The sequence below is a fragment of the Seriola dumerili genome, unplaced genomic scaffold (assembly GCF_002260705.1).
Source record: "Seriola dumerili isolate Sdu_G_001 unplaced genomic scaffold, Sdu_1.0 BDQW01004171.1, whole genome shotgun sequence".
NCBI lineage: Eukaryota > Metazoa > Chordata > Actinopteri > Carangiformes > Carangidae > Seriola > Seriola dumerili.
This window is the reverse complement of record NW_019178426.1, coordinates 446,869-474,473: the sequence shown is the minus strand read 5'-3', so window position 1 is coordinate 474,473 and position 27,605 is coordinate 446,869. Positions and strand designations below refer to the sequence as shown.

The 27,605-nt window shown below is 40.5% G+C and overlaps 2 protein-coding genes across 4 annotated transcripts; one reads left to right on the top strand and one right to left on the bottom strand.

The window, feature by feature from the left end:
• Positions 1 to 988: 988 nt before the first annotated feature.
• Positions 989 to 18,349, bottom strand: znfx1 (zinc finger NFX1-type containing 1). 2 transcript variants are annotated; one of them, XM_022769588.1, is made up of 19 exons: positions 18,234 to 18,349; positions 15,419 to 15,511; positions 14,396 to 15,306; positions 13,795 to 14,029; positions 13,266 to 13,618; positions 12,881 to 13,060; positions 12,051 to 12,157; positions 10,840 to 11,078; positions 10,576 to 10,707; positions 10,164 to 10,312; positions 9,753 to 9,896; positions 9,518 to 9,635; positions 8,664 to 8,902; positions 7,770 to 7,909; positions 7,106 to 7,238; positions 6,275 to 6,442; positions 4,501 to 4,611; positions 4,226 to 4,321; positions 989 to 3,992 (listed from the first exon to the last, which is right to left on the bottom strand). In XM_022769588.1, exons 2-19 carry the CDS (start codon positions 15,462 to 15,464, stop codon positions 1,542 to 1,544), a joined length of 5,952 nt encoding a protein of 1,983 aa, XP_022625309.1. In that variant the 5' UTR covers positions 15,465 to 15,511; positions 18,234 to 18,349; the 3' UTR covers positions 989 to 1,541. The 2 variants fall into 2 exon arrangements, with proteins under 2 accessions (XP_022625309.1, XP_022625310.1); XM_022769589.1 differs by having other exon boundaries at positions 18,238 to 18,349.
• Positions 18,350 to 19,190: 841 nt separating this feature from the next.
• tbc1d20 (TBC1 domain family member 20) lies at positions 19,191 to 27,300 on the top strand. Of its 2 annotated transcripts, XM_022769606.1 has the most exons (8): positions 19,191 to 19,633; positions 19,856 to 20,041; positions 20,207 to 20,287; positions 21,278 to 21,464; positions 21,660 to 21,761; positions 22,591 to 22,732; positions 24,533 to 24,711; positions 24,953 to 27,300. In XM_022769606.1, exons 1-8 carry the CDS (start codon positions 19,576 to 19,578, stop codon positions 25,215 to 25,217), a joined length of 1,200 nt encoding a protein of 399 aa, XP_022625327.1. In that variant the 5' UTR covers positions 19,191 to 19,575; the 3' UTR covers positions 25,218 to 27,300. The 2 variants fall into 2 exon arrangements, with proteins under 2 accessions (XP_022625327.1, XP_022625328.1); XM_022769607.1 differs by lacking the exon at positions 20,207 to 20,287.
• Positions 27,301 to 27,605: the final 305 nt, after the last annotated feature.

Below are 27,605 nucleotides of genomic sequence, written 5' to 3'. Positions count from 1 at the left end.
TATCTACTTTTACTAATTATGGTAAAGATGGCTCACAGTATTTAATTGTTAATTTTTAATTGTGCAAATAGGACACTTCATACTCTGCTATCTAGAAATTCAGATTGACGTAGTTTGTCTTGCTGGTAGTTGGTAGTGCTTTTCTTTTTTTTGGCAGGAGCAGACTAGCTGAAACTCTGACAATAACATATTTTAAGTCCACTTGACATGATAGATGAGACAGTCCACCCTGTAGGATATTACCATTTTTCTGCAGTGCCTCCTTTCGTCCAGCATTCTCTCAGCCTGGTGCTTGAATCCTATAAATACTGAAAGAGTGGCACCCTTTTAAAGTTTGCTCAATTTTAACCTTGTCTTGACAGCACATTTTTGTTGTTCTTTTTTTTCCCCCTGCAGACAGCACAGTTTGCATTGGAGCTGGTTTTGTGACAGGGACACATTCATCATGTAATAAAGTGATGCAAGGTGTTACAAAATGCCAAAATGAAACTCAGCAACTACGAGTCCTGTACAGTAGTGAAGAGGAATTGTAGCTATTTCCAAGCCGTTTCTTTTGCTGCACGCCCAATGATGTCCTGTTAGGGACAAAAATGATTAACTCTTGCTGGTACTAGTTCAGTGTGTGTGTATAAGCTAGAGAGAGAAAAGGTTAGAGAGAGAATCCATATTTGCTGTAATGAGGAGGAAGAAATCTTTTTTTCATCCATTAGGTAGTTAATATTTCTACAGAATAGCAACTCTAGAAATTATTTACAAATATTGATCATTCCATTATACTGAGTTTATGTGCATGTGTCTCCATCTGCTTTTCTACATGTGCACTTCTTGTAGCAGTATTACAGGTTCACATTAATCATCTCTGCTGAGCTTAATGTGCTCAACCTATGAAGACCCATATAAAAATCCAAATAACAGAGTCTCCCCAATTATATTTTCAGAGACATGTTATTAGAAGGCATGTGCGTGTAAAATAAAGACAAGAATGTGCTTATAGGGAAAGATATTTTTAATGTGAGTAATTATGAGCAAGTTGCAAGCATGACAAAAATCAAATCATTTCTCAGTTTTTTTTTCCCAGTGTTTTACTGCCATCTATTGTTAAGGTACAGGACAGCTATTACTTAACACAAGTAGTTTTGAACATATCAAAGGGTTACAGTGAAAAACAAAAATCCAACCCAGTGAGCCTAGAACAGCAAATCAAAACAACAAAAAAACTTAAAAGTCACAAGTTTGTCGTATATTCATAAAAGAAAAGCGGTAAATTATTACTGGGTATTGCTAATACTTTCAAAAGTAAGTTTCGTGCAAGATTATGATTATGGTCTCAAGCAAAGTTCTTTGTCCATCCATCTTTCAAATGACTTGACTGCCTCAGCAACATTACCACTCTTTTACACATAGTACAGTAAATTTCTCTTTGTCCACTATGAATCAATGTGGGTATTACAGTCAAACCATGACCTGTTGCCTCTCACAGGTTTTGCAACCAACAGTTGGGGTTGAAAAGGCAACAACCAGAGACTTCTCCGAGATGGTTTTCAGAGTTGAAGTTGATCAAAATTTAGAATGTTGTTGGCTTCAGACCAAGCAGGATGCTGTGCCCCATCCATCTCTGAGGCGACTTGGTTGCCACTTTCCAGTCTGTGCTGGCTCCCACCAATGGTAGCATTACAATCAGGGCACTGTCGACTCTGCATAGCCCCTCCACACTCTGTTATAAGATAGACATGGCCATTAGGACATTTGTACCAGTGTCCAGGAGGCATTTTAATAGCTGAGATGATCATCTTTCTCTCCTCCTCAGTGATCCCCAAGCCTGTGAGTGGAAGCTTTTTGTTCAGCTGCTTCATGGTTTCTTTCACTTTTTCTTCATCTTGCTCAGTGAATTGGCCAGAATTTTCCAAAACTTCCCTTATTGTTTGTACCTCGGGTTGAATTTTATCACTTTGTCCTCTCTTGTCTGCCGTATGACAACGGATGTTGAGTTCAGTGAGTAAGGTGAGTCTCCGTAGCTGTCTCTGCAAATCATAGACCTGCTGGTCCGTGAATTTTTGGTGGTGGTTGCTGAGCCAGTGAACAAACTCTGCAACATCGCTCTCAAACCAGTAGCTTTGCGTGACTGACGTGTTTCCTTTTTCAATCTTTAGTAGCTTTGCAACTCTTACAAGGAAATCCATCTTGTTTTCCAGGACCCACAGGTCATTTGCTGTGAGATAGCTCTCTCCCAGTTTCTCAATGATGTGCATATATTCATTTTGCTGAAGCACTGCACAGATGTCAAGGTTTTCTTCCCACTGTTTTTGAAGGGTCTTCCTGTGCTCTTCGATATCTGCCTCATATCCATTTATCTTCATTTTTACCATCTCTATCTCGGCAAGACGGCGGTTGATGTAAGATCCGTAGCGTAGATTCTTACGGATTGGAGTTCGACACTTGGGACATTCCTTTAGTTTTATTGCCACCTCCTCTTCATTGGCCTGCTGATCGTCATCTATCTCCATGTACTTGTCCATGGCTGTGTATTCGATAATGTGTTGACAGTCTTCTAGCTCAATAAAGTGAGCCTCAGGGTCATCCTCAGTTCCGAAGAAAATCTCTGTGACCTCATCATGATTACAGACGCGACATTTGCGTGGGCATATGTCTCCACACAGCCCTATGCATGGGTGGCCGCAAACCAGCATCTTGTCACAGGGTTGGGTGCACGGTGGACGATCGCATGGTTCATGGCAAAGCTTACTGCATGTTTGGTGAGGGCACTGCCAGATGCAGGGCTCAATGCATGGAGCACAAGGCTTCCCACATGGCTTCATGCACTTACTGTGGACACAGAAATTCTCACATGGTCTACGACAGGGGGGGCAATCGCGAGTGCAAGGCTCCCTGCACTTGTGAGAGCAAATCAGGAGACGCTCACACTTGTGAAAACACCGGAAATGGAAGCGTCCCTGATGACACTTGCCACAGCTACCATTACAGACATGGCCACATTTTAGCTGATACCTACATGGTGTCTGACATTGAGGCTTCTCTGTTTGTCTTTGGTAAAAGCAAGCCTCTTGCTGGCTGTGGCCGCACTTTAGCTGTAAGGTGATCTTCACCTTGCACTTACTGGTGCAAAGTTCCCCACAGACTGAATCACATTGATGTCCACACTGGAGCATTTTCTGGCAGGGTTCCTGGCACACAAATGTCTCCGGGTCCTGGTGGCAAGGAACCTTCTGTGTGTGTTGACACTGGGGTACGATCTTCTCAACCTTCACTGAACATTTCTTTGGGCATTGTCTATGACACAAGAGTGGGCACCTGTGTCCCTGATCACACAAAATCCTCTGGCACTTCTTGTCACACTTGTACTGCTTGTGCTCAGGATCGTATGGGTGGCAGACCCTTGAGCAGACATGACCACAATTCAGACGGAACTGGCAAGGCTGAGTGCAGCCCCCCTCTGGGGCTTGTTTGAAGTCTTCAGCACAAGATGCTTTTACCTGTCTTTCTGGATGATTCTGACAGCAAAGGGTCAGAGTCTTCCCAGCTTGGTCATTCTCTCTCAAAGTGTGGAAGATGTTGCTCCACAGTTTGACTTGGCCCAGTATTGCACTGTTGCCAATACAGTAGAGACCTTTCTTGGCACGAGACAAGGCGACACAGACGCGATTGGGGATGCTCAAAAAGCCAACTTTACCCTGCTTGTTGCTCCGCACCAGAGACAACAAGACAATGTCATTCTCTTCTCCCTGGTACTTGTCTACTACATGCACTTTGACCCCTGAGAACTGGTTGGCAGGCATAAGTCTGCGCAGACAGTGGAGCTGGCCGGTATAGGTTGTGAGGATGGTAATTTGCTCTGGTTTGTACTCCTGAAAGAGAAGGTAGCGGCAAAGAGCGACTACAAACTTGGCCTCATGTTGGTTCTGATGGCTTTTCCCATCTTTGATCTCTTCTTCTAGGTGGTCGTGCTCCACAAAGAATAAGTTGGTATTAAGACCCTGAAATAAAAACATATTCTAGGTTATTCTTTGATGTTTATCTCTTTTTTTTTTAAAATTCAGTATTCTTTATCTTGTATTTGTTTCCCAACTTTTATTCAAAATTTATTTAAAAGGCTTAGAGACGGTGCAGGTATTTTTTTTTTTACGCATGCAGGGAAGTAAACAGATATCCACTGCTGAGAAAAACAGGCAGAATGAAAACACAGCAGGAGAGCAAATACAATACACACCTTGATGTTCTCATAGTCCAACACAGAGGGATGGTTTTCCAGCTCTGAGTAGATGTGTGGGGTCAGAAGACGGGCAATTTCTGGCCTCATACGATGCTGAAGAAGAAACAAAAACACAAGCACTGATAAACATAGACAGTCACATACAGATACAGAGGGCATACATGCACTTACAAAACATGCGCACAATTGCATCATCTAAAGATGTCTACATTTTACTGAGTCACAGATGCTGCAATAATCTGAACAAATGAAAAAAATACAGCAACACAAACCTGGTAGTTGAGCCTGACAAAAGGATGTCCCATCTTCACCAGCCTTTCAAACATGGACGTCTCCAGGTGGAAGTTCTTAGCAAGCTCATATACTGTGGCACTGGGGTGCAGCTAAAGGAGAAATCACACATTAATCATATACTCCAAACCTTTTTTTTTTTTTTTTTAAACCTTTAGAGATTATTTGATTTGTGTTATTTCCAGCTTTTACCTTCTTCCATCCAATGGTGATTAAGTTAACTTGGAAGGTTTACTGCACTAGATTTGCATATTTAAATGTATTAAAGAGTCCAAGTATATAACCATGTAAGTGAAGAACAGAGTGATGACCTTCATGGCCACACGCTTAGTGCGATCAGACCATTTGTAGCTATGCAAATGCTAGTGAACAGTTATTACACAGTTCCTAGACACAGGTGGCGGCAACAATCTATACGGTAGCAAGCCCGGAAGGGATAAACAATGCTCTGCTATGGGTCTCTGTCTTAAGATGACTGGATGGGAATGTAGAATGCATGCAAATGCACACAAACTTTCTTTTGCTGTCCCGTTAAGCTTCTTGCTGTTTTGCCTGCATGTGTGTGGGTTTGTGTGTCTAAGCGTCTGTGCATGTGTGCAAACCTAATTTAGCTAGAGGACAGAGTGTGATTGTGCATGTATGTGGGAGGGGTGTGGGGGAGGCAAGACAAATTCTAATATAAATGTGAAGCATTGTGTTCTGCTCGATTCAACACCAAATCTGTGATTAATGAACAGCACAAAAATGCCAAAGCTTATTTTACTGGGAAAGTGTGATCCATCCACCTCCATTACATGCAGACATTCAAGTTTGGGTTCCACAAAAACAAAGCTCCTAACACTTGTTCAAAGAGTCAAAATAAATACTATCACATGGCTTTAAACCCATTAAAAACAATATTTATGCCATCAGAATAACTTGTCTTTTTTTTTTTTTTAACCATGCCTGATTGTCCAGTAGTTTAACTTGATAAATCAGACAAAGTTTAATATTGATTTATTTATTTTGCACTTATAGTCAACATGTATCTGGTAGATTAAATTAGACCCACTTGCAGCCTCAGGTACAGTGGCAAATGACTTTTATATTAATCTGAAGTACCTAAAACTGACCATTGATTTCCAAGCCTGAGTTACAATAAAAGGAATTTTCAAGTCAAACTCTATTTTAAATTCCATTCTTATGCTTCTTGGACTTTCTCTGCAACTATAAAGAAGTCAGGTTTGTTTGTATAGTCAAATACATGCATAAATGCATGTATAAACAGAATGCGATGAGCAAATATTAGGAGAAGAGCAGACAGAAGTTACACAAGAGGAAGAAACCAGGACAGAATATTGAGATGTGTGATAGAACTGTGTGTAGTTGTTATCGCATACTGCAGATTGCGTGACAGGCTGCCTGGCCATATGTCCTTGGCAGGCTCTGACAAGTTGTTGTAATAGTCTGCTGATGTCCAGCATATCACTCCTCTCTCTTCTCTTGTAATGTCTGGCATGAGAAGTTTTTTTTTGTCCAACTTCCATTTCCCTCAAGGCAACACACACAAACATACTGACAACCACATAACTATACAAATCCCTCATGACAGGATGTCCTTCAAATTTGCACCTGGACATGGACATGGGGATAATTTAAGAGAATGATGGCCTGTTCAAATACACTGCCACACAAATAGTCACGCAGAGTTCAATAAGATTCACGCCAAACGGGGGTTTAGGAAACATTGAGCTATGCGTCTGTGTGAGCTCTCACCTGCTGGTGGTCTCCGATGAGGATGAGGTGTTGGCATGCTTCGCTCAGCGTGGTGATGGTGTGGGCCTCGAGAACCTCAGCGGCCTCTTCTACAATCACCAGGCGTGGACGCACTTCCTGCAGAGCTGCGCGGTACTTGGCCGCCCCTGTCGTTGTCATGCCAATAACCTGATGGGCAAGATAGCTGTTCATTTACACACAAAGCTAGCTTATCGCATCTGCTAATTTTATGATTCATTTTATCACCACATTCATTTTTATTAGTTTTGCTGCCTGCCTTTACAAATATAGTTCTGCTAATTTGAATGCCAGCCTATTTAATGGTGTTATAACTTTTTCAGGGTTTTTGCCACTAGAGTACACCAGACGTACCACAGTTTGCCTCAAAGTTAACTTTCTTATTAAAAGTGAAGGTACAAATTGTTTTATTTCACATGTACAATTTCCCTCAATTCCACAGTAGATGTATATTTGACAGTCCTTCACTGGGGTAGAGGCAGAAATCTCAGAGATACATATTTCAAAACCAAATACAACCAAAACCATCTGCATGGCTAGATACCACTATATATAAGTGAGAGAAATGTTTTTATGTAACATGGGTGAACTAACCCTGTAACCTGTAACATATCTGTTCAAAAACAAGACTCATGTCAGTGTTAATCTATTACCTTCCTTCTTGATATCTGAAAATACAACCATGTATTACATCACATCAAAATTCTACAACTTTAGTGTATTTCACATTATATTTCACAGATAAATTTTGTTACAAGGATCTAATGTAGGATCATTAAAAAAAAAAAATTCACTACTACAGTTATACTGTACCATGGCTTTCTTCAGGAGACAGAGGCTCTCCTGTCGTTTTACATCAGCCAGTCTGTCCACTGCGTTCTGATAGGCCTGTTCAGATTCCACAGCTCTGGTGCGAAGCTCTATCCTGTACTGTGCCACCCATAAGCTGCAGACACAAAGTAAATTAATAACATAAAAACACTGTGACGACTGACTCAATTATATGAAGGCCTGAAGACTCTCACTATCTGCTCCGCATCTGGAAGTACACTAAAAAAAGAATGATGCTTCTGTACTTGATATCACTGCAAATGTAGTTAAACAATTACAGCGAGACATATTATATCTGTCTTGGAAGGAAATTGCTCTATTTGTTAGTTTAAATGATAATTAAAAGTATGTAAACATGAGTCCTTACAGTACTGGTTTCACAGTGATAAAAGTTATGTCTTGGCTCTCTGAGGTGAGAGGATCCTCTGGGATACCTTTTCCTGGTGATTAGTTGACTTAATTACACACACTGGGAATAGACTACCTCTCCCAGACTAAGGGTTGCTTGGGGGATGAGAGGAGTGAGGGAAGAAAAGTGATGAAAGGGTGAAGGCGGACAGAAACGTGAGAAAGGCACTTGGAAAGGTGATGGAAAGGAAGTGTTGAAAAAGAATCACGTAGAAGCGAAACACAGACGCAAACCTACCGATAGAGTCGCCATCTGTCTTGCTGATTGAGAGTCCAAACATCAAACACGTTATCTGCCTCTTTCTCGGTCATAGCTGAAGTCTTCCCCAGCTCTCTTCTGATTTTGTTCTTTATCTTTCTCTTCTGGTCCCGTTGCATCTGTACAGATCAGGACAGGTTGGTTCATTAAGTTGTTAATTTGTTGTTCTTTAGCTGAAAAAGGACGGTCCACTCTCTTAGTGTGTTTCAGATCAAAACTAACATCATAGGGTAAGTGGTTGTTTAATATGTGGTAGTATGAGGAGGAGCATGACACAAAATTTGTGTATTTAGCTACAGTATGTTAGAGAGAAACCTTGAATGTTTGGAACCTCAGTGGTGGAAAAGTGGATTACGGTGCAAGATTGATTTTTCTATATATGCAATTTGACAAGAGCCTCCATTGGAATCCATTGTAACTGCTGTGAATTAAAACTGACCACAGCTGCCGGGGAAAGCTTCAAACATTTCAGTGCAGCTTTTCAACCCAACAGGCACTGAGTGATACTCAAAAGATGTTTTGTTGAATGTTTTTTGGATGGGCGCCTAAACAAGCATGTATGTGTGCAAGCAGGTGACATGATACACAGTCCTGCCAGTGGCTTCAGGCTATTCCACTGATTGACAGTTGGTGGCAGTGATGTGCCAAATAATGAAGCGATCGGCCAATAAAGGCAGGGAGGACTGCTACCAAGCAAACATGGACGTACTGTACTGTACTTCAGAAGGTACATTTAAGTACAGTGCAGGAGCTGTAAAGATTTCAGCTCTTAGATTCACTGTATGCACATTCATACATCTGTTCCTCCACTATTGTTCTAAATGAAAGAAATGCTTTACAGTCTCCACATGAAAAATCTCCTTAAAACATTACCTCCCATCCTTCCTCGCTCTGCTCAGCCTGTATTTCAGCTTTATCCAGATTCATAGCCAGCATCAGCTCTTCCACTTCTCTGACAGCCTCCTCCATGTTTCCTGTCTTTCTGCCATCTCTACCACGTCTGTGACCAATGTTGTCGTCAATAATCCGCTCCGCCTGGATCAGATCGGCCTCCTCTGCTATTTCAATGAGGTCCTCCTCTTCCAACTCCATCGCTTCCTCTGCTGCTATGTCTAACACAATGTCGTAAGTTAGTTAGTTAGTTAGTGAACGAGGTTATTCATCCTGTCCAATAAATGTACAGAATTTTAGCTTTGACAGAAAGATGGTATAGGAAGTGAGTGTACAATGTTGATAAATGGTGAAAAGGTCATGGTTTATATCATTTTTAGGAACTGAAATGGTCAAGCTGAAATGTGATGTGACTATCTATCATTGTTTAGCTACAAAATCCTGCAATGTCTCTAAAATTCAACACATACTGTAATTCTTTTAACTGAAGTAAATTCAATAAATGGTTCAGTTGAATTACTGTAAATTAAATCCATTTGTAAATTTTTCTCAGCCATTTATGTGTCTACTGGCTGACAATGCCTTTAATGTCATTAGTTCTTTGCTAATGTAACACCTTAAACTTGTCTGTCAACAACATTTTAACTGCATCCCAACAATTGCAAGGTGAAACTGGTTTGTGCTTGCTTAGAAAATTTATAGGAGGAAATTTTGCATTGATAAAATGAGACATTCTGACTAATACAGTTAAAATTTTGAGACGCACTGAAAAGAAACCAATTATCAGATCATCTCACACTGTTTCATTGGAGCACCGCTTACAGTAGAAGCCTTACCTTCATTTCTATTTGCATTGCCTGTCTCCCTCTGCAGGAAGACAGTGGAACCCAAACCCAACCACTCCATAATCAAACTGGACTTCTTCTCATTCCAGCTCTCAAAACCATCCTGCATCTACAATCAATAAACATAAACTGATGAGGCTGCACTGTGTTCTGTCCTGTCTATCTCAGTTTACACATACACACATAAAATGCTTTTTTTTTTTTTTTCAAATTCAGTATGACTCACAGGTGGAAAGTTCAGACTGTCCCAATGTCTGTATGAAATGAACCTCCGTATGATGCTTTCACGCAGGACGCCTTTCAGAGAACACTCCAGCTTCACACTCTGATTCTGGAGCTCCCTCTCCTCCTCACACAGCTGCTTGTAAATCTGTCAAATGGGTCATGATACAGTGATTAGGTGGAGAAATCTCACAAGAATATGTCTCATAAACTGCGACTTGTAGAGCTGAGAAAAATGAATGTGTGACAAAGTATAAAAATGTGCAAAACATGAAAAAATAAAAACTTTTAATAAAATGTAACAGGCTAATGGGCTAATAGGCTAAGGCTGCAATTCATGAGAGAAATTAAGTGTGGCGCGTCTGGAAAACATCATGTTTGGTCATAAGAGTAGGTAAAGTAAGTATGAACCCACCGCATTATATGCAGAACGCAGGTGAGCCGGTAGCGTACTTCTGAAGTTATGCGAGTGGGTCAGCTCCCGTAGAGTGAAACGCTTCAGGATCTCACTGTTGCTGCGGCCTCCTACTCTCACTATGCTGTCTTTCAGAAATTTATGAATACCTTAGATGCAGGGGGAAAACAAATGCACCATGAAGGGCACAGAGCTGGAGTTTGAAAACTAAAAATTATTAACTAACACTGAATAAGTATCTATGTCTCAGTAGTGAACATTTCAGCATATAAACAAATGCACCTGCCACGAATTATTAATTGTACAAGGAACAGATGGGCCTCTTTTGTTGACAAGAGGCCCAATTTGCCAAACCACTTAAAAAAAGAATTAAATATATCTGATATTATTATAAACTGGTATCACTGCTTACCCTCAAGGAACTGATCCAGGGCATGGTTAGTGTAACACACCACCAGTATCGGAGCATTGCCAGTTGCACCTCTCCAAAGATTCTTATTGGTCAGCAGAGCCTGAGCAATCTTAAGGCCAACGTAGGTTTTTCCTGAGAAAATTGGAGGAATCGGAATAGCTTAAACAATTCTATTGATTTTTTAATTTCACAAACATGTAAAATACATTTTAATTTTACTTTCATTCACAAATGAATTAAGTCATCCTTCCAGCAATGTCTTACCAGTGCCAGGAGGTCCCTGTATAATGGCCAGCTCCTTGGTGAGGGCCAGTTGGAGGGCTCTCATCTGAGACTCATCCAGCCCCAGCACCTCCATTCTTGGCCAGGACTCTTCGTCCAAGCTGTGAAAGGGCTGCATTTTGCCCTTGTACTCATGGTCAGCAATAGATGACAGGTTATACGTATCCTTTATTTGCAGATAAGCTGGGGCCCGGACATCGGTGCTGCACTCCACGATGTACCTGGAAGTATAATGAATAGGATGAAATTTTCAATATATTATTTCCTCAAGTAAAGTATTCTTAATAATTAAAAGATTTAACTAAGATCCGTTGCAATAAAGATGCAAAATGTTTACCACAATCAGTCTGTTTTTGCCAAAATTCAGTCTATGCTCTTGCTTTGCAAAACAGCTGCCAAAAGTGGCATTTACAGTATGACGATAAAAGTTAAAGACATAATTTAAAAATAGCACAAGCAGAGAAGACTAATAAAATTGTTGGACTGACTCAATGTGAATTACACAGTAATATCAATCTAAAGATGGTTAATATTATCTAACATTAGCCATCATAAGCTAGAGCTAGCTAGCAAGAGTGCATTTTATTTCATATGAATTCAGCATTGTGTTATTTCTTTTTTCAAAAGTGACATAGCCTTACTTAGGATAAATAAATGAAAACAGTGAGGAGAGCTGGAGGATCAGTCTCCAAATGTCCCCAGCTGACCTGTGGCTGTTTAATTCAACATCAATTGCACCAACCAACTGTTTTTGATATATAAGCAGTTTATGTTATTGATAACTCCCATGTTGCGATTCTGAAGGAAACACTAGAGAGAAGTTAGAGAGACAGATGGCCAACAAAATGTGTCATATAATACATTACTTTGTGGTATCTGTGAAGGGCACTGGGAGTGCCGCATATAACAGAAATTTTGAACTCATCCATGCGTGATAGCTTTTTGGGAATACCACGGCGATATAATTAACTGATGCCAATTAAGGGTGTGATTGCTAAACTTGCTTTGTACAGTTTCTCCCCCTGCAGCCCTTTGAAAAAACTATGTGTGAACTTTTTTTGAAAGTGCTGTGGGATTAGATCATAACTCTGACCTTGACAGAGAAATCTGAAACTCCTCCACAGCACACAGACACAAAGACATACACACAAACATACACACACACACACACACACACACACACACACACACACCTCTGGAAGGGCAGGTCATCCTCCTCCTGGTCCTGTAGGCCCTCAAGGACATACCGATAGGCCTCAAAGTAGGCTGTGGACTCTACCATCAGGAACAATTGATCTTTCTGTGGGAAAAGTTGGTTTCGTTTAGTTCTTCATGTCTTGTTTGTCGAGTTTGTGTTCTGACACTATGTGTTTTAACTGTGACCTGCCAAGCTCTGGTACAATACATCAAACGGAAACATGTTATGTTTAATGTTGTACATAGCCTCTCACAAATAAAATAAATAAAAATTGAATATCTGTGTCCTATAAAACCATACTGTGTGCTGCATGATAGAAACTAATGTACAACAGCTGTGCTGAAAGCACAAATGTAAGACTGATGAAAATATAAATACACTCAGTTACCAGTTTATTATGTACACCTAGCTAAAACTTATTCAGTGTAACACAATAGATCTGCAATAATTCCTCCTTTTAATGATATAATTTCAGTTTTGTCAAAACAGCTTTAGAGAGGTGTCAACTTTATGTTTTCCTCTTTCTCTATCTTACTTTTTGTTTTGGAGCCTGTGGGTTGTGGTGCTATTGAATTGTAAGCATTAATAGTGATAAGTGATTTTAATATTTTGTCCACCCCATTCATATCAGTGAGATCAGACTAAACTATAGAAGCTTCTCAGCACAGTGTTTGAACTGGATGTACATAATAAACAGCCAACTAAATGTACATTACTTTCACAGCTTTTGCATTTAAGTGGCTGAAATCAGATCTTCATGTATCCTCAGCAACTGCATGCAACTTTATAAACAACTTTTGCACAAACTGTAGGCTACTGCCCCACCTGAAGTCTGGCCAGCTTGTATCTGCTTTCTTCAGTAAAGGTAATCTGGACCTGTCCCTTCTCCAGGTATCTGGGGTCCCGATCTGACACTGTGGCAAACAGGAGGCTCTCAAAATTGTCACAGGACAGGCAGACCAGGGAACCATAGATCAGCCTCTTGGAATTCTGCCAGCGCACAAACTGTGGGAAGGATGGAGGAAATATAATAATAATTCATACATATATACATATGATTATAATATTATTATATGTTAACATGTATAATTATATTGTTTAAACAGCAAATAACCAGTGAATGCTGTAAAATGTCAACACCACAGAATGTTTGAATGGACAGTCAAAAGTCATTTTAGTATTAAACCGTGACAAACATCCAGAGGCTAACCTTAAGTGGCTTAATGTCAAACTGGACTAGGTAGGCAATGCCAGTGTGCGTGCACTTGGGAACCACCAGTTGCGTATCAAAATATACACGGATATCATCAAAGCGCTTCGTCTTCAGTGGGTTATCATTCCTTCCGATCTCCATTTGGTTCTGGAGCAATTGCTGGATCCCCTCACGGAGTGGCCGCACAAAGTCCTCCCTCAGCAGTCGGAAGTGCGTGTCAAGGTAGAGGTGGGTGTTTGTGTAGCGCTTAGAGATGAGGTTGGGTCTAAGGAAGGGCCTGTGGTCTGGATGGAACTCCTCAACAGTTGGATAGATGTGTATGGTCCTGAAATCTTGCTGCTCTTCTTCACCTGGGTTAGACACAATGGGAGATTCAGGCGCGTACATATCTATAACACCTTGTGGCAAGGTTTTTGAATCTGCCCATAAGATCTTCTGGCTAATTTGTGCAGTGTAGGCTTGAGAGCAGGGTGTCAAATCAAAATGTTACACAAAAAAAACAAAAAAAAAAAAAACAAGCCATTACCTGGGTTATCATCACCAGTGGGTAGGAGGGTATAGGTGTCCCTGTCTGAGCGCAGGGTTCCCTCCCGGGATCTCTCCTCTAGGTGCTTGACCAGGCCCTGAAGATCCTCCAAAGTCTCCTCCATTTCAGGCTGGATGTTCACTCCCAGTGCTCTCAGCTTGTTGATGGAGGCTTGGAGCAGCGTCAGTAGCAAACTCACTGACTGAACGGAGCTAGCAGGGAAAATGCTCAGCACCTAATAAGCACATGATGAGTGTAGTTAGTTAAACTATATATTCAACTACAAAGAGTTCAACTACTAACTACTAACAGAAAGAAGCAAAATAAGGCTAAAATAATATTTGTTTTAAGAATCAGTGAAACAAGATTTGGGAAAGGTCTTCAAAATTTACTTTCTACATTGTTGGTTACTTCATACGAGAGATTTCTGTATTTCGGTTTTTGTTTGGGTTTTCCTCATTGGTTTGAATGGTTGGTTGCTAGAAAATGACGTGGATGTCATAGTTTTTGAGCATTAACCTTGTAAAATGTGTTTCTCAATTATCCTTCAGCTGATTTTTTTACATGCTTGGCCCTTCCATCCATTCCTTCTTCTATTTACCTTTGACAGAATAGCCAGGATGTTTTCCAGTTGCTGAGGGTACTGTGTCCTGCGCAGAGGGTTGAACTCTGACCCCATGCCCACCAGATAGTGGGGCAGGATGGTTTGGAAGAAGCCTGAATCTTTTATGATGCCAGCCAGGTGCTGCAGAGAGCCTCTGTCTGTCCGTGATTTGAAGGCTTTACTCAGCACCAGGCAGAGGAGTTCGATAAGGTCCTTCCTCATTGTTTTGTCACGCAGGACTTCAATTAGGGCGGGGTTAGATGAGAGGCTGATGGCCACCACAGACGGGTCTTTTCCAGAGAGATCCTCCAGTGTTTTATAGCCCAGGCGACGGCCCTGTGGTGCCCCTACTCTGCCTGTAGAATTTGACCTCCCCCCATTCCCCTCTCGTCTGTCTCTCGAACCATCCCTTCTCTCGCCCCCTCTACCTCCTCTTCTATCCACACTATATACTCCTCTCCTTACAGCCATTTCTGCCAACCCTCTTCTCGCTCCTTCTCTTGCATCTGCACCTGGTTCACCATTTCTTCCTACTCCACCTCTCTGTCTGTCTGCACCTTGCCCTCCATTTCCGCCTCTCCCTCTCCCCCCTCCTCCTCTCTGTCTGCCACCTCTTCCTGCATCTCTTTCATCCCCTCTTTCCGCTGCTGCTGCTGCTCCTCCTCCTCCTCCTCTTCCTCCCCTTCCTCTCCCTTGCACCCCCCCACCTCTTCCTCCATCTGTCCCCTCCCCGCCGCCTCTTCCTGCTCCTCTTCCTCCGCCTCTCCCTAACTCTGCTCTTCCTCCATCTCTCCCACGCATCCCTTCTCCTCTGTCTATCTCTTGTTCTCGCGGCCTGTCTCCCCGTGCACGTCCTCGTCTTCTCCATCTGCCTCCACCGGCATTCTCATTTTGGCCAGTATCATTAGCTTGGGGGAAAAAAACAACATTCATTCAGTGAGACCTTGAAAATTAACACCTTAGTTTCTTGACCTTTGCTCAGTGTTTTTAACTTGATTGCGTCTCATACTGTGTAATTACCATTATTAGCTTCTCTTCTCCCATTTGGTAACGTCACTCTTTCCATTGTCTTGCATTTGGCAGTTGTTGAAATTTAGGCTGGTTGTTTGGTTTCTGAGTGGCGAGAGATTACAAAAGTGCAACAATTTTTAAAACAATAAATAAACAAACATCTAAATAATGTGTCATTTGTGTACAAGATGATAAAAAAAAAACAGCCTGTATAAGACGGCAGTGAGTTGTAATGGCTGAACATAGAGACAGGACCCAAATGTAAGAATCGAGACACTCAGTGGGTTTAAATAACAGTCTTTAATTAGTAAACAGGTTCGGTACAGAGGAAGGCAGCCCAATAAGGTAATCGATCGAAGACTAAAGGCAAGGCCAAGAAACAGAAACAGGTAGTAAGCTGGCTGACTCGGAAAAACTGTAGGGAAAATTACTGGACTGCTGACACAAAGTGAACAAGACAAACTGGCACAGTGGGAAGGGAACACCAAGACTAAATACTCCGGGGCAAGGGAGACAATGAGACACAGGTGCAACACATTAGGGCGGGGTCAGGTAATCACACAGGAGTGAAGCACAGGTGAGGTGAGTATCAATATAAAACGGGAAACCCGATACTACAAGCGTGAGGGAAGAAGATGAAAGGGTTTTAACTGACAAGACATGACATGAACAGCATCTCATTCCTGAGAAGTGTTTATATTTTTAACTATTTATTACTATTATGCACTGTGCCCCATTATCAGTAAGATTTGCAAGGCCATGGGATTGTTGGAGTCAGATAAGAAGGGCTGATCTCACTCTTTATTGCTTCTGAGGAAATCAAAGCAATCCTTGTCTCTGGGCCTGTCTCTTCAATCTTAACTGTTATTTTGTGCGATATGTACTTGAATACCCATAGTAGTAAATGCACTTAACATTTCAACTATTCTGACACTTTAACCTCTTGAAGCCAATGGGAGTATATATGCACCCAAATACCAATGTGATAGTGCGTCATAACTCCGCGATCGATTCAGCTGGAGACGTGCAGTTTTTTTCACGTAAAACTAGAGACTGTCCGTCGCTAAGCACTTAGTTCGGTCGATAAACTAATATCAAAAATTAGAAAGAATTTTGACAGTCTTACCGTTTGCTGGCGCATTGCTGCTTTCTATCTGTGTTGTTAATTGATAGATTTTTTGGCGCCATCTTTGCTAGTGACGGCTGACGACTGAATTGGACATTTCTATTGGCTCCAGTGGACGCTATCACAGCCAATCAGAGTGACTGATTCAGGGGCTTGGCTTGGCCTGGCTTAGTCTGTTAATTGCTTGTATACCCAAACTATATGAGCTCAAAATAATATAGTCATAAACTTTATATAAAATGTCAGGGATCTCCAACCTTTTTTCTTCTGAGAGCTACTTTGACCAAATAAAAGGGGCTGAGAGCTCTTCATGTCATATATTACTGGGTACAGTAATATTTTTTTATTCACATATTGTATAAAACACTCAAACCGATGACCAAAACAAATTAGATAAATATGATAATTTAACAAGTCATCAAATATCAATATCCAAAATTCCCATTTTATACCAAAGACCTCTGAAACTGACAAAGATCTGAGTCAAGATTCAGTCAAACCTGAACACAAACATGATGACACCACTGCAAATAAACATCCATAAATCTGCTTAGAAATCTGAGACAAAAGAAGCTCCTCACTCAGTAATCCAGTGATAGTTGTCAGTACATCAATGGTACATAACAAACTGGAACTTGAAATAGCTAAGCGCAGCATAGTTCTCTGTGTTTGATTTAGTTGCATTTGGAGTAGATTTACTGAGTGAAGTTGTGTTGCTTAAAGTTTGAACTATGCATCCATGATCTGCACGGACTATATTCTCAGAACCTTTGGGTGAGCTACTCTAAAATGGGGTGAGCTACTGAGCTTATTGAAGTGGCAGAAAAAAGACAGAAGGATGTGACCAGTGAGATATTTGCAGGAGTGGGTTTGGAGATAATTTTTCAAGGAGCAGAAGAAATACACCCATGAATACTGCTCAAAAGAATGAGCATAACTCATGAACAGATACTTAAAATCACCTCTAGCACAATTTCAAACAAATGTGTGTAACTTGAAGTTTTCTTTCGTTGTCATGGTTTTCAGTGTTTTTATCTCTAAAATAAGGAAAAACTCAAGGTTTTTTGTTTTATGGGCTGCTACACCCTTTTATAGTGAGTCTTTATTGAGTGACATACTGTTTATAATTAAACGAGGTTGTGTATTACTTGGTGAAATTACAACTTTATAAGGCAAAACACAAAGGTATGACAAAATGGAAAAGTCTTAATGTGGGCCTCCAAAGGTTAATATATGTGACATTTCCAGTGTATCTACTATCCATGTGTTTTTTGAGTGTACTTGGCTTGCAATGGCAATGACCCAAATAAAGAGCAGGCCCTCTACTGGTAACACAAAGGACTTGCATGGGGTTGGACTTCTTATGGGTAAGTTTCCTTTCACTAGAATTCGGATGAAAGGTCTATTTTGACCACAAAATGTCTTTTGTCATGAAACTGATTAAATACCGTCAGGCTGAGCAGGTACTAAACCAGCACATTAGTAAATGTGTAATGTCTTTTATTTTTCGAAAATTTTCTCATAATCTATACTCCACAATCATTCTACAAATTTCTTACTGTATCCGGACTATTGATATCAGTCCGATCTTTATTTGCTTTATTCTCGCTCCTATTTTCATTCATATTGACGTATAATTTAGCCAAGTGCCCCTGCCTCCGACATATCCGTCAAAAGCAACATACAGAAATAACTTACCTACAATGAAATCCACTTGATACGAATATTTCCAGGACCATTAAGGACAGGAAACAGGCCTGTTTGCTATTATTGCAGCATCTATTGCTGAGCCGGTAGTCTGTCTGAGCTCCCCAGCTGCTCAGACGCTCTGACTGCTCGGTTCAGGAAGCTGCTATTTAAATGCTCTGTCATTTTCGTTTTCGTTTCATCCGAAGAGACACACCACACCTAGATGAAGTCAGTGTGGAGCACGAATGACTAAGGCGCACATGATTCATATCCGTGCATAGAGGATTATTTACAGTTTCATCAATTCAGTATTTATATTTGCAAATATGTGGCGGGATGCTGGGTGTCTGACAACCTGCCTGATTTTAATCATGGTGTAGCTAATGGTCGAAGACGTATTCAGATGTTTTACTTAATACCACATTGAGATAAAACTCAGTTATAAGTAAAAATTTCCGCATTCAAATTATTTTATATAGCCTAGAAGTAAAGGTGGGCAAGACGTTTGTAATAGGCAACTTAGGTATATCTCTGTACTACAGTTTGGAAACATTTTGGAAAAAATAAATATATTCTGTTTCACCATTGCACTGGTGTTAACTGTGTAGACTACATTTCAACCCCCCTAGAAGATTACCGTACTGCATTTTAAGAGCACTGCATGAAAATGTACATACAAGCCTATGGAAAACGATCTTTAAATTTAGACCATGGTATATGGAAAGAAGTGTTTGGCTTTTGAAGCACAAATAATTGATCGGAAAATAGACAAAGACAATATGCGATCAAACTTAGCACAGTAAATTCATAAATTCACACTGTTTATATATATATATATTATATTATGTAATAATAATAATTTTTAGTAATATTAGTTTTAGTAGTATTTTTATTATAGTATTAACACTCAAAGGTAGACGCCTCCTCCTCTTCACCTCCCATCATCCTGACCCTACGTGATGATGAGTCAGTCTGGGCAGGGAGGATCTCTAATGCTAATGTATCCTATTGGTCGCCTCAACCAATGTAAACATGTAGCCGTTTCATCTCTCTAAACTTATTGCTGTTAAGCACTTCTTTCTTATCGGTAACGAGTTCGTCAGTAGTCTGCATAATGATGGCTGTGTTGCTGGAAATATTGGTTTCAGAACCAGGGCAGTGCAGCGTTAGCTTGGCGACTAGCTAACGCTGAATAGCTAACTGTCGTGGTCGTGTTTGTATGAGGCTGGCCTTGCTAATTAGACGGCTAGCTTCCAGTTGGCAAGTAAGAAGGGATAAATCGAGTTTAGCCAGACAAAGGATGGCAAGTAATGTTATCTAACAAGGACACATCAAGAAGTGGAGAAAGAAAATGAAGAAATCTAGAAGTGCTGGTGCCTCGTCACCAGTGAATGGAAAACAAGGTAACGGTAAGTGTCATGTCGCTAAGTTGACAGTCTCCAGTTTAGCCTATCATACTGTGTATTCCGGGTAATTTCGGGGTTAAAAAAACACATGACTGCTTGCGTCTGTTGGAGTTAGCTAAGCTAATCACATCCCCTGAAACGACCGTAAATGTATTCGTTACAGTTGCAAGCTGTAGCAAGTCAACACATGCTAGCTAGTTAAACACGGTGTTTTGTGTGTCTCAGACTGGGACACCAGGCGGAAGAGGAAAATTGCGGACATCACGCAGGCCCTGAGCGTGAGCCCAGTGGATGTAGCAGCTCTGAGGAGGATGGCTATCAGTGAAGGAGGACTGCTGACTGATGAGATACGCTGTCAAGTGTGGCCTCGGCTTCTCAATGTGCCCCTTGAAGTCCTGGATCAGGAGCCAGGTGTCATGTTAGCTATACATGCATGGACAGAGTAATATAGGCTACACATCTATATGCTATTGCACATGCCTTTCCTTTCCTTGATAGTTATTAAAACACACAGGTGCACGCTCTCCCACATATTTGACTCACACAGCATTGCTAACTGTGACATGTCTTGTCCAGAGACTGTGGAGCGAGAGAATAACAAGGACTACAACCAGGTCCTGCTGGATGTCCAACGCTCACTGAGGAGGTTCCCACCTGGTAAATAATGACAAACAACTCAGTTTGACTCATATATGCTATTGCCAGCTGCATTGTTTCAGATGAACACACACAATCAAGCTGTGGTGTCCTGACCACCAAATCTAGAGAATCTGACTCTCAAATTAATGATTTGAATATACTTTAAGCCAGTCATTTCAGCTCCTCTTGGAAGCCACCCATTCACCTCTGCAAATAATTAAATGGAATTTGCTTAGGAAAATCTACATTTGCTATCCTCCATGCCAATGTAATATGCAAACTGCTTTGCTATTACTTGCTGTTTGTGTTGCCTTTGGTAGTAGTCAACCTGGCATACAAAGTTACAGGAGTACAGCCATGTTGCCTACTCTGTTGTTACTGAATCTCTGCCAGTCCATCTCAACAGTATTGTCAAACCAAGATCTATCAATTTAACATTGAGCTGCACCCAGAATGTGTGACTGGTGGTGGGAAAAAATGTCAAAACTGTGGAGACTTCAGCCTCTGCAAGCTCTGATCTCAGTGAGCGTTGATCTGTGCCAAACTGCGGCGTCCGTCATCATCATGTGGAACAGTTTTTCCTTTAAAAAAATATTTTTTTTATCTTCTGGAGGAAAAAAACTCAACAATGATATACAGTACTGTATTTTTGATTAGAATCCTTTAAATAAATTAATGTTGGTATTTGGTATTACTCAAAACACAACAGCATTTGTACTTATTTAGCTTTTATCCTGAAATTATGGAATTGCATTATTTATTTACTAGTTTTTCATTCATTTATACTGGCAGGCTTGATTGGTAGGGGATCCAGTAATAAATGTTACAATTCATGCTCCATAATTACTCTGATTATCCTCTATTTGGCTGAGGAGTATAGCACAACAAGCACTATTTCTAAATTGTGAAATCATAAGCCCGAAGGAATTACAATGGAATTGGTAATGAAAAATTGTATCAATACATAAACTAACAAGTTTTTATTTTGTTTTGGGTGGACTTGTACAGGTATGCCAGACGAGCAGAGGGAGGGTCTCCAGGAAGAGCTAATTGACATCATCCTCAGAGTTCTGAAACGTAATCCCCAGCTGCACTACTACCAGGGATACCATGATATTGTTGTCACCTTCTTATTGGTCCTGGGGGAGCGCCTTGCAACTGCTCTTGTGGAAAAGCTCTCCACACATCATCTCAGGTACTTAACATATACATATATACATATAAAAATATATGCATATATACAAATCCATTTAAATGAGAAAGTGGGCTGAGATTTTTCCATTTCAAAAAGAATATCCTTTCCCTCCCCTCCTCCCTCCCTTCTCCCTGGTTTAACAATAGGCTCTATTGTGCAGTCTAAAAATGCTCTTTGTTTTATCCTCCTTCTCAGGGACTTCATGGATCCCACCATGGACAACACAAAACATATTCTTAACTATTTGATGCCCATCATTGAGAGGGTCAACCCAGAGGTGCACGACTTCATGGAACAGTAAGGCTCTCTGATATTGTAGTGACAAAAGGCCAAATCAAATAATAGATAAAAGATATGAAGCTTTGCAAAATGAAAAATCCACCAGAACTTTATTGAACATACAGCAATTTTGCCAGGTAAAGCAGCTATAACTGAAGCTCAGTGTTGAGAGTATTAAAGGCCTTCATACCCAACAGAGCTTACCCTTTGGTTATGAAACTTAATACCATTTGTATCTGCTCGATAAATTGTTTCCACCAGTGTCTGTTGTCCTGAACTTGGATATTTCATTTTCATCATTTAATTATTTTCACATGCTAAATGAAAATAACTTTATAACAATTATGCAATTTTGAGAACTCATCCCTCACTTGATAATCAGCTTGATCACTTTACAAAAGATAATGGACGCATGTACCAGTAGGTTTTACTCGAAGAGAGACACAACAGTGTGTTTCCAGTAAAGAAATCCTCAGTATTTATTGTAATATTATGGGTATTTATCAAAGGAAATTTAAATGGATGATATATTCATTTGAATTCGTTTTTTAGCCACTAGGTTTGGCTGTTTCCTGTGAAGGATGACAGCTTTGACAGCTTACTGATCCTATTATGACAGCTCAAGTTACTTGTGTAAAGACTTAAGATCACAGGCCATTAAGTCCTCCCACTAGGAGGGCTAACATGTCACTTACCACCTATATCTGACTTTCAGTTCCAGATCCCATAACAGAACTGTAATTTCCAGTCATTTTTGGTCTTGAGTGCTATATTGTACCTGGTGCATCAGAAAACTTCGGTTTTGTGTCCTGATATAAGAGGATCTCTGCCATGTTTTGATTCTTAGGGCTGAGGTGGGTACAGTCTTCGCTCTTAGTTGGCTGATCACCTGGTTTGGCCACGTCCTTTCAGACTTCCGTCATGTTGTCCGGTTGTATGACTTCTTCTTGGCCTGCCATCCACTAATGCCCATCTACTTTGCTGCTGTGGTGAGTTCCCTATAATCAGCACTTAATGTACAGTACATGAATTAAGTCAATCGATAAAACATTTCCAAAGGAAGGGACATTTAGATGAGCTTCATTTTTTTCATATGTGAGCCTGAGGCAAACAGTTATCCTTTGATGGTGCATCCATTTACTTAACTCGGACAGTGTTGTCACTGTACAGAGGCCTGTGTGACAGTGCGATGATATACTGTATGATGTTATGCCCAATGTTAGGGTTGTGTAAAGGCAAAATTGTAGGGTTGCTAGGATGTCACGATTCCATGACCTCTACTGCACTTAAAAAAGGTGATATTGATTGTTAATGAATCTTTAAATATACATTGCTGATCAATTTTTCCAGCCCTGTTGTGGTGGTCTTTCTCAGAACTCTGCAAACTTCAGGATTTAAAGCTGCAAGTCTTAAAGCCCTGGTTTCAGTAAAAAGAAGACCTTGAAGGTTTACATTTTTAAGTCTATATTTGCACTCCGTCTCCTCCGCTCCCTTCCTGATCCACACTAGGTTTTGATGGCCCAGTCAAGGTTATTGTTATTACAAAACTAGGAGGTTTGGTGATAAGGTATTATGCTTTTCAAAACATCACTCACCCTGGTGTACTTAAGGTGTCTCAGGAGAGCAGCTTACTACATAGCTTAATTTTAACAAATTAAAACAAACTTAAACCAACTTTAGAGAGTGTGAGTGTGGCTGGATTCATATTGTCTGGCAGTGGCTTGCCATGTTCTAGGACAGGTTGGCAAGTAAGTTTTGCCTCAGGCCAATTTCTGTCTAATCCATTAGATGGTGGGTCAGAACATAATGAAAGGCTAATTTGAAGAAAACGATTGATTAAAAATGCAACTGGAATTTTCTTTGTTACTGTTCATGTGTGGCACTGTGGCCGACAGTCATATATTATATGTTTGACTGATTTACCGAACTGGTGTTATTTTTTCATAACACACATTGTATGTCCACAAGAATCCCTTGGAACTTCCTGTCTGAACTTTTCAAAATAAAAGCTTGAAATAACTTGAAAGCATTGCTGCAAAAAAATCAAAATCATGCTTTTATTTTGTTAAAGAGGAACTTATACTTTAGGTAACTGTTGCTGCCATGATGGAGATCTATTTTAGCATCAGGCGCTGTGCACTGACTACAGTGCACCGGCTGCACTGTAGTCTGATGCATGACTGTATGTGTCTGTCATTCACTCTCATCATGGATAAAAGTATAAGAAGTATTCTTCAGGTGGGGGTAGATTCTCTATTTGGACATTATAGCTAAATTTGGGACTGTTGGTCCGATATTGTAAGATTAAAAAACACCAGATATTATTGCTGAAGGGCAGTTTTGCTCCCTCCGGCGTTGTTGGGTTTCTACTTAGAAAACTGTTTAGTGCTTCTCCCAAAGGTTTTCCTGTTTTCACACACTCACACACCCTTTCCTTCCCCTCGAGCAGCCTAGCATCTAAAAATGCACATGAAATGATACATTGAGTATAAGGTTATACGGTTACAATCAATACAGAATACAATGATCATTCTGTATAACATGTATAATTTTTTAACAGAAGCCATTTACATCTACATCAAATGCATTTTTCTCCCACACTGTATAATTAGATCACTGGCACTGTTTAAACCATAACGTTAGGTTAAGTTTAATGTGGCCACTGATTCAGATAAGCTGATCTTCTCAGGCATTGTATTTGTAATTCTTCTATCTCTAATGCAACTATACCATTTTGGCCCTTTGAATGACAGATGCCCTTATATGTGATATTTGTACATGTGTTGCAGATTGTACTGTACAGAGAAGAGGAGGTTTTGGAGTGTGAATGCGACATGGCCATGGTTCATCACCTGCTGTCTCAGATTCCCCAGGACCTGCCGTATGAGACACTCATCAGCCGAGCAGGAGACCTTTTCGTCCAGTTTCCTCCTTCTGAACTGGCTAAAGAGGCAGCCTCACATGACAGGTGCTTATCTCTTTAGGTTCACTACCTTACCTTTTACAGAACACTACTTGCCTCAGTGGCGTGAATATTTAATTCTCTGCTTCTACATTCGCATGCTGACTGTTATTATAAACTGTAATATTTCATATTTCATTTTCTGCTGTTTCTCAATGACTCCAATTACTCACCGTTCTTTTATTAACCCTTTCATTTTCTGTCTCCCTTGGTCTCTCTCTATGCATCTCTCCGTTTTCCTCCTAAGCATGGCAACCTCTACCTTTAAGGACTTTGATCTTGCGTCCACTCAACAGCGACCAGACTCTGTTCTCCGTCGGCGACGCAGGCAAAAACAGGCTGCGCTTGAGAGCTCAGCATCCAGCTCGGTAGTAGCAGTGGCTCAGCCTTCAGCAGCACGGCGGTTTGTGCGACTGGCTGTCATGGGTCTGACGGTGGCTCTAGGAGCAGCAGCTCTCGCTGTGGTCAACACTGCTCTGGAGTGGGCCCCCAAACTGGACCTGTTTCCGTGAACTCTTTTACCCCTACACTCCAACTTATCTGTCCTTGACTGAATCTAGTCGGTGGGTCTGTTTCCAAGAACCCTTAAAGTAATAAACCACAAACCCTACAGTCGATAACACTGTCTGGAGTGTACTCTCTAAACTGAACCAGTTAACGCTCCTCCCTTTTCTTCTAGGATGTTACTAAACATCCTACTCTGTGTGGGGCTTTTAGGACCCCAGCTGAGGGTCCTTTTTATGACTCATGAAGAGCACGCAGCAGTGTAACAGCTACAGCTGCCGGTGTTCTGAAACGAAGAATCCATCCTGTTATAATGAAGAGACTGTATTTCTAAGAACTATTATTGATGGTGTCATTATTAAAGTTTATTTATATTTGGTATTAGGATAATCTGATATTCAGTTATGCTCACAGAGATTTATGCTGAAAGCTTAGTGGACTCACTACACTTGAAACTGCTGCCAATTAATAGAGCTGAAGTGAATGTATGAGAGTGTGAGTGTGCGCATGTGTGTGTGTTTGTGTGTGTGTGTGTGTGTGATCGCAATCCGTTTGTTATCCATTTGATACCTGGACTGAGACCAAATAGAGGATTGGTAGAATCCCCTCTTTGTATTATTTCCTGTTTCTTAATTCACAGGTATGTCAGAAGCTGTATAGCAATATGGTCATTTCACACAGGCACTTTTTAAGGTCAACATTTTATGTTTTTAGGTCCTTTTGTCCCGTTTTAGTTGTTTGAATAAGCCTTTTCAGTCAGGAAAGAAAATGTATCTTCCTTTCTGGGATCAAGTATCTTCAAAACATGTCAACAGTGGCTACACATTTAGTTTGGCATCAATCAAAATCAAAATATTACTGGTGTTATAAAAGTAGATGTTTTGTAGTCTGCTTGACACTTAATTTTGTATTTCAAAAGTTAAATGTGAGGATTAGGTCCCTGATTGGAGTACAACTTCACCAGTCCAGGAGGTAAAAAAAAAAATCCAGTTACATACTCACTTAATTGTTTGGTTGTGCAATCTTAAAATGTGTCTGTGTTTCATGGCCTCAAACGACTAGTGTATTTTGTCTGCTTCACTTTTTCAGGAGTAGATGATTAATTCTCTCCTTGTCGCTCAGCAGCTGACTGACTGACTGACTGATTGACTGACTCACTCACTCACTCAATGCCTGGTAGCAGAAAATGTCAGAGCTGGGAGAAATGGCAAGTAAAATAAAAGTGGTAGTCTTTGGGTTGGCACAATGGGGGACCCAGTTTGCACTGAGAGCATTAGTTATGAAAAATCACTTTAAAGTTAGTTTGGTAGGTGCTTTGCTCTCTCCTATCGGAAAGGTGCTCCTGTCAGAGAAAGCACCTGAGCCTTTAAATGAATACTGTCCAACATTTGTGTTTTAAACATGACTGAACTTGATTTGAACACACCCCTCTTAGTAAATAGAATTGCCCGCAGCATAGAATTTCAGTGGCAGTCCAGCTCATTCCAATGTTCCAGTCATTTTCATTCAGTCACACATTTTAAATAGGGGATTGCATTGCAGTGTCAGTGGTATGGCACTCACCTGAATACCCAAGTCTTAACAGAAAATACTAAGCAAATAGTTTGTCAGAGCACTTCATTTTAAGTTGGTTAATTTGAAATCTTTTCGTCTTTTGCTTAATGGAAATCTTCACCTGCATTGGATGGCACAAAACCCAGTCGACTAAAAACATATCTTGAAAGCAACTCAAATGATGTAATTCAGAAAATTATTTTTTTGCCACTGCGATTAGGAACTTTACACCTTGGCATCCCATTCCTATACTATGACTGATGGATTTATTGCCTTTGTAGTGAACTACTGATTCAGCTGGTAAGACAGACAGACAGACAGACAGATCAAAATGAGGGTGGACTGGAACATTTCCAGGGATGCTCTGAGGTGCCTGAGAGAATAGCTGTTCAGCAGTATTGTAATGCAACATTTATCTGCACTCAGTGGTTTTCATTTATTTTCATTGCACTAAATGATTTATCTGCCTTTTATGTTTATTTTGTTATAATAAAACTGTCATACTAATGTTAAGTTGTACAAGAGAATGCTAATAAACTAGAGTGAAAATGTTCTGTGTGTTTGTTTGGACACAGTTACACATCTCTTCTTTATATCTTTAGATACAAAAAAAATTCTCTGCTTGGAATAATAAGTTGTGCCTGTTGTAGTTTAGTTGTTATTTTAAAAAGCTTAATGGATGTCTCCTTATTCACTGAAAAGTCTCTTCTGTGTTTGTGCAATGGAGATTTGAGGTTTCTACATAAACTAAGTACATAACTCCGAAATTAAGGTGAGCACCGAGGAACTTTCTTCCTTCAGCAGATGAAGGTGAAAACGGTCTTTTAGTGTCAAACACTCAA

Excerpts from the sequence above, each read along its gene's own strand:
- znfx1 (XM_022769588.1), bottom strand. The coding sequence starts at position 15,464 with ATGGAAAGAGTGACGTTACCAAATGGGAGAAGAGAAGCTAATAATG. Across the intron at positions 6,443-7,105 it reads GTCTCCTGAAGAAAGCCATG|GTTATTGGCATGACAACGAC; the intron begins GTACAGTATAAC and ends CTTGCCCATCAG. Across the intron at positions 4,612-6,274 it reads TCATCGGAGACCACCAGCAG|CTGCACCCCAGTGCCACAGT; the intron begins GTGAGAGCTCAC and ends TTTCTCCTTTAG.
- tbc1d20 (XM_022769606.1), top strand. The coding sequence starts at position 19,576 with ATGAAGAAATCTAGAAGTGCTGGTGCCTCGTCACCAGTGAATGGAAAA. Across the intron at positions 20,042-20,206 it reads AGTCCTGGATCAGGAGCCAG|AGACTGTGGAGCGAGAGAAT; the intron begins GTGTCATGTTAG and ends TGTCTTGTCCAG. Across the intron at positions 20,288-21,277 it reads ACTGAGGAGGTTCCCACCTG|GTATGCCAGACGAGCAGAGG; the intron begins GTAAATAATGAC and ends GGACTTGTACAG.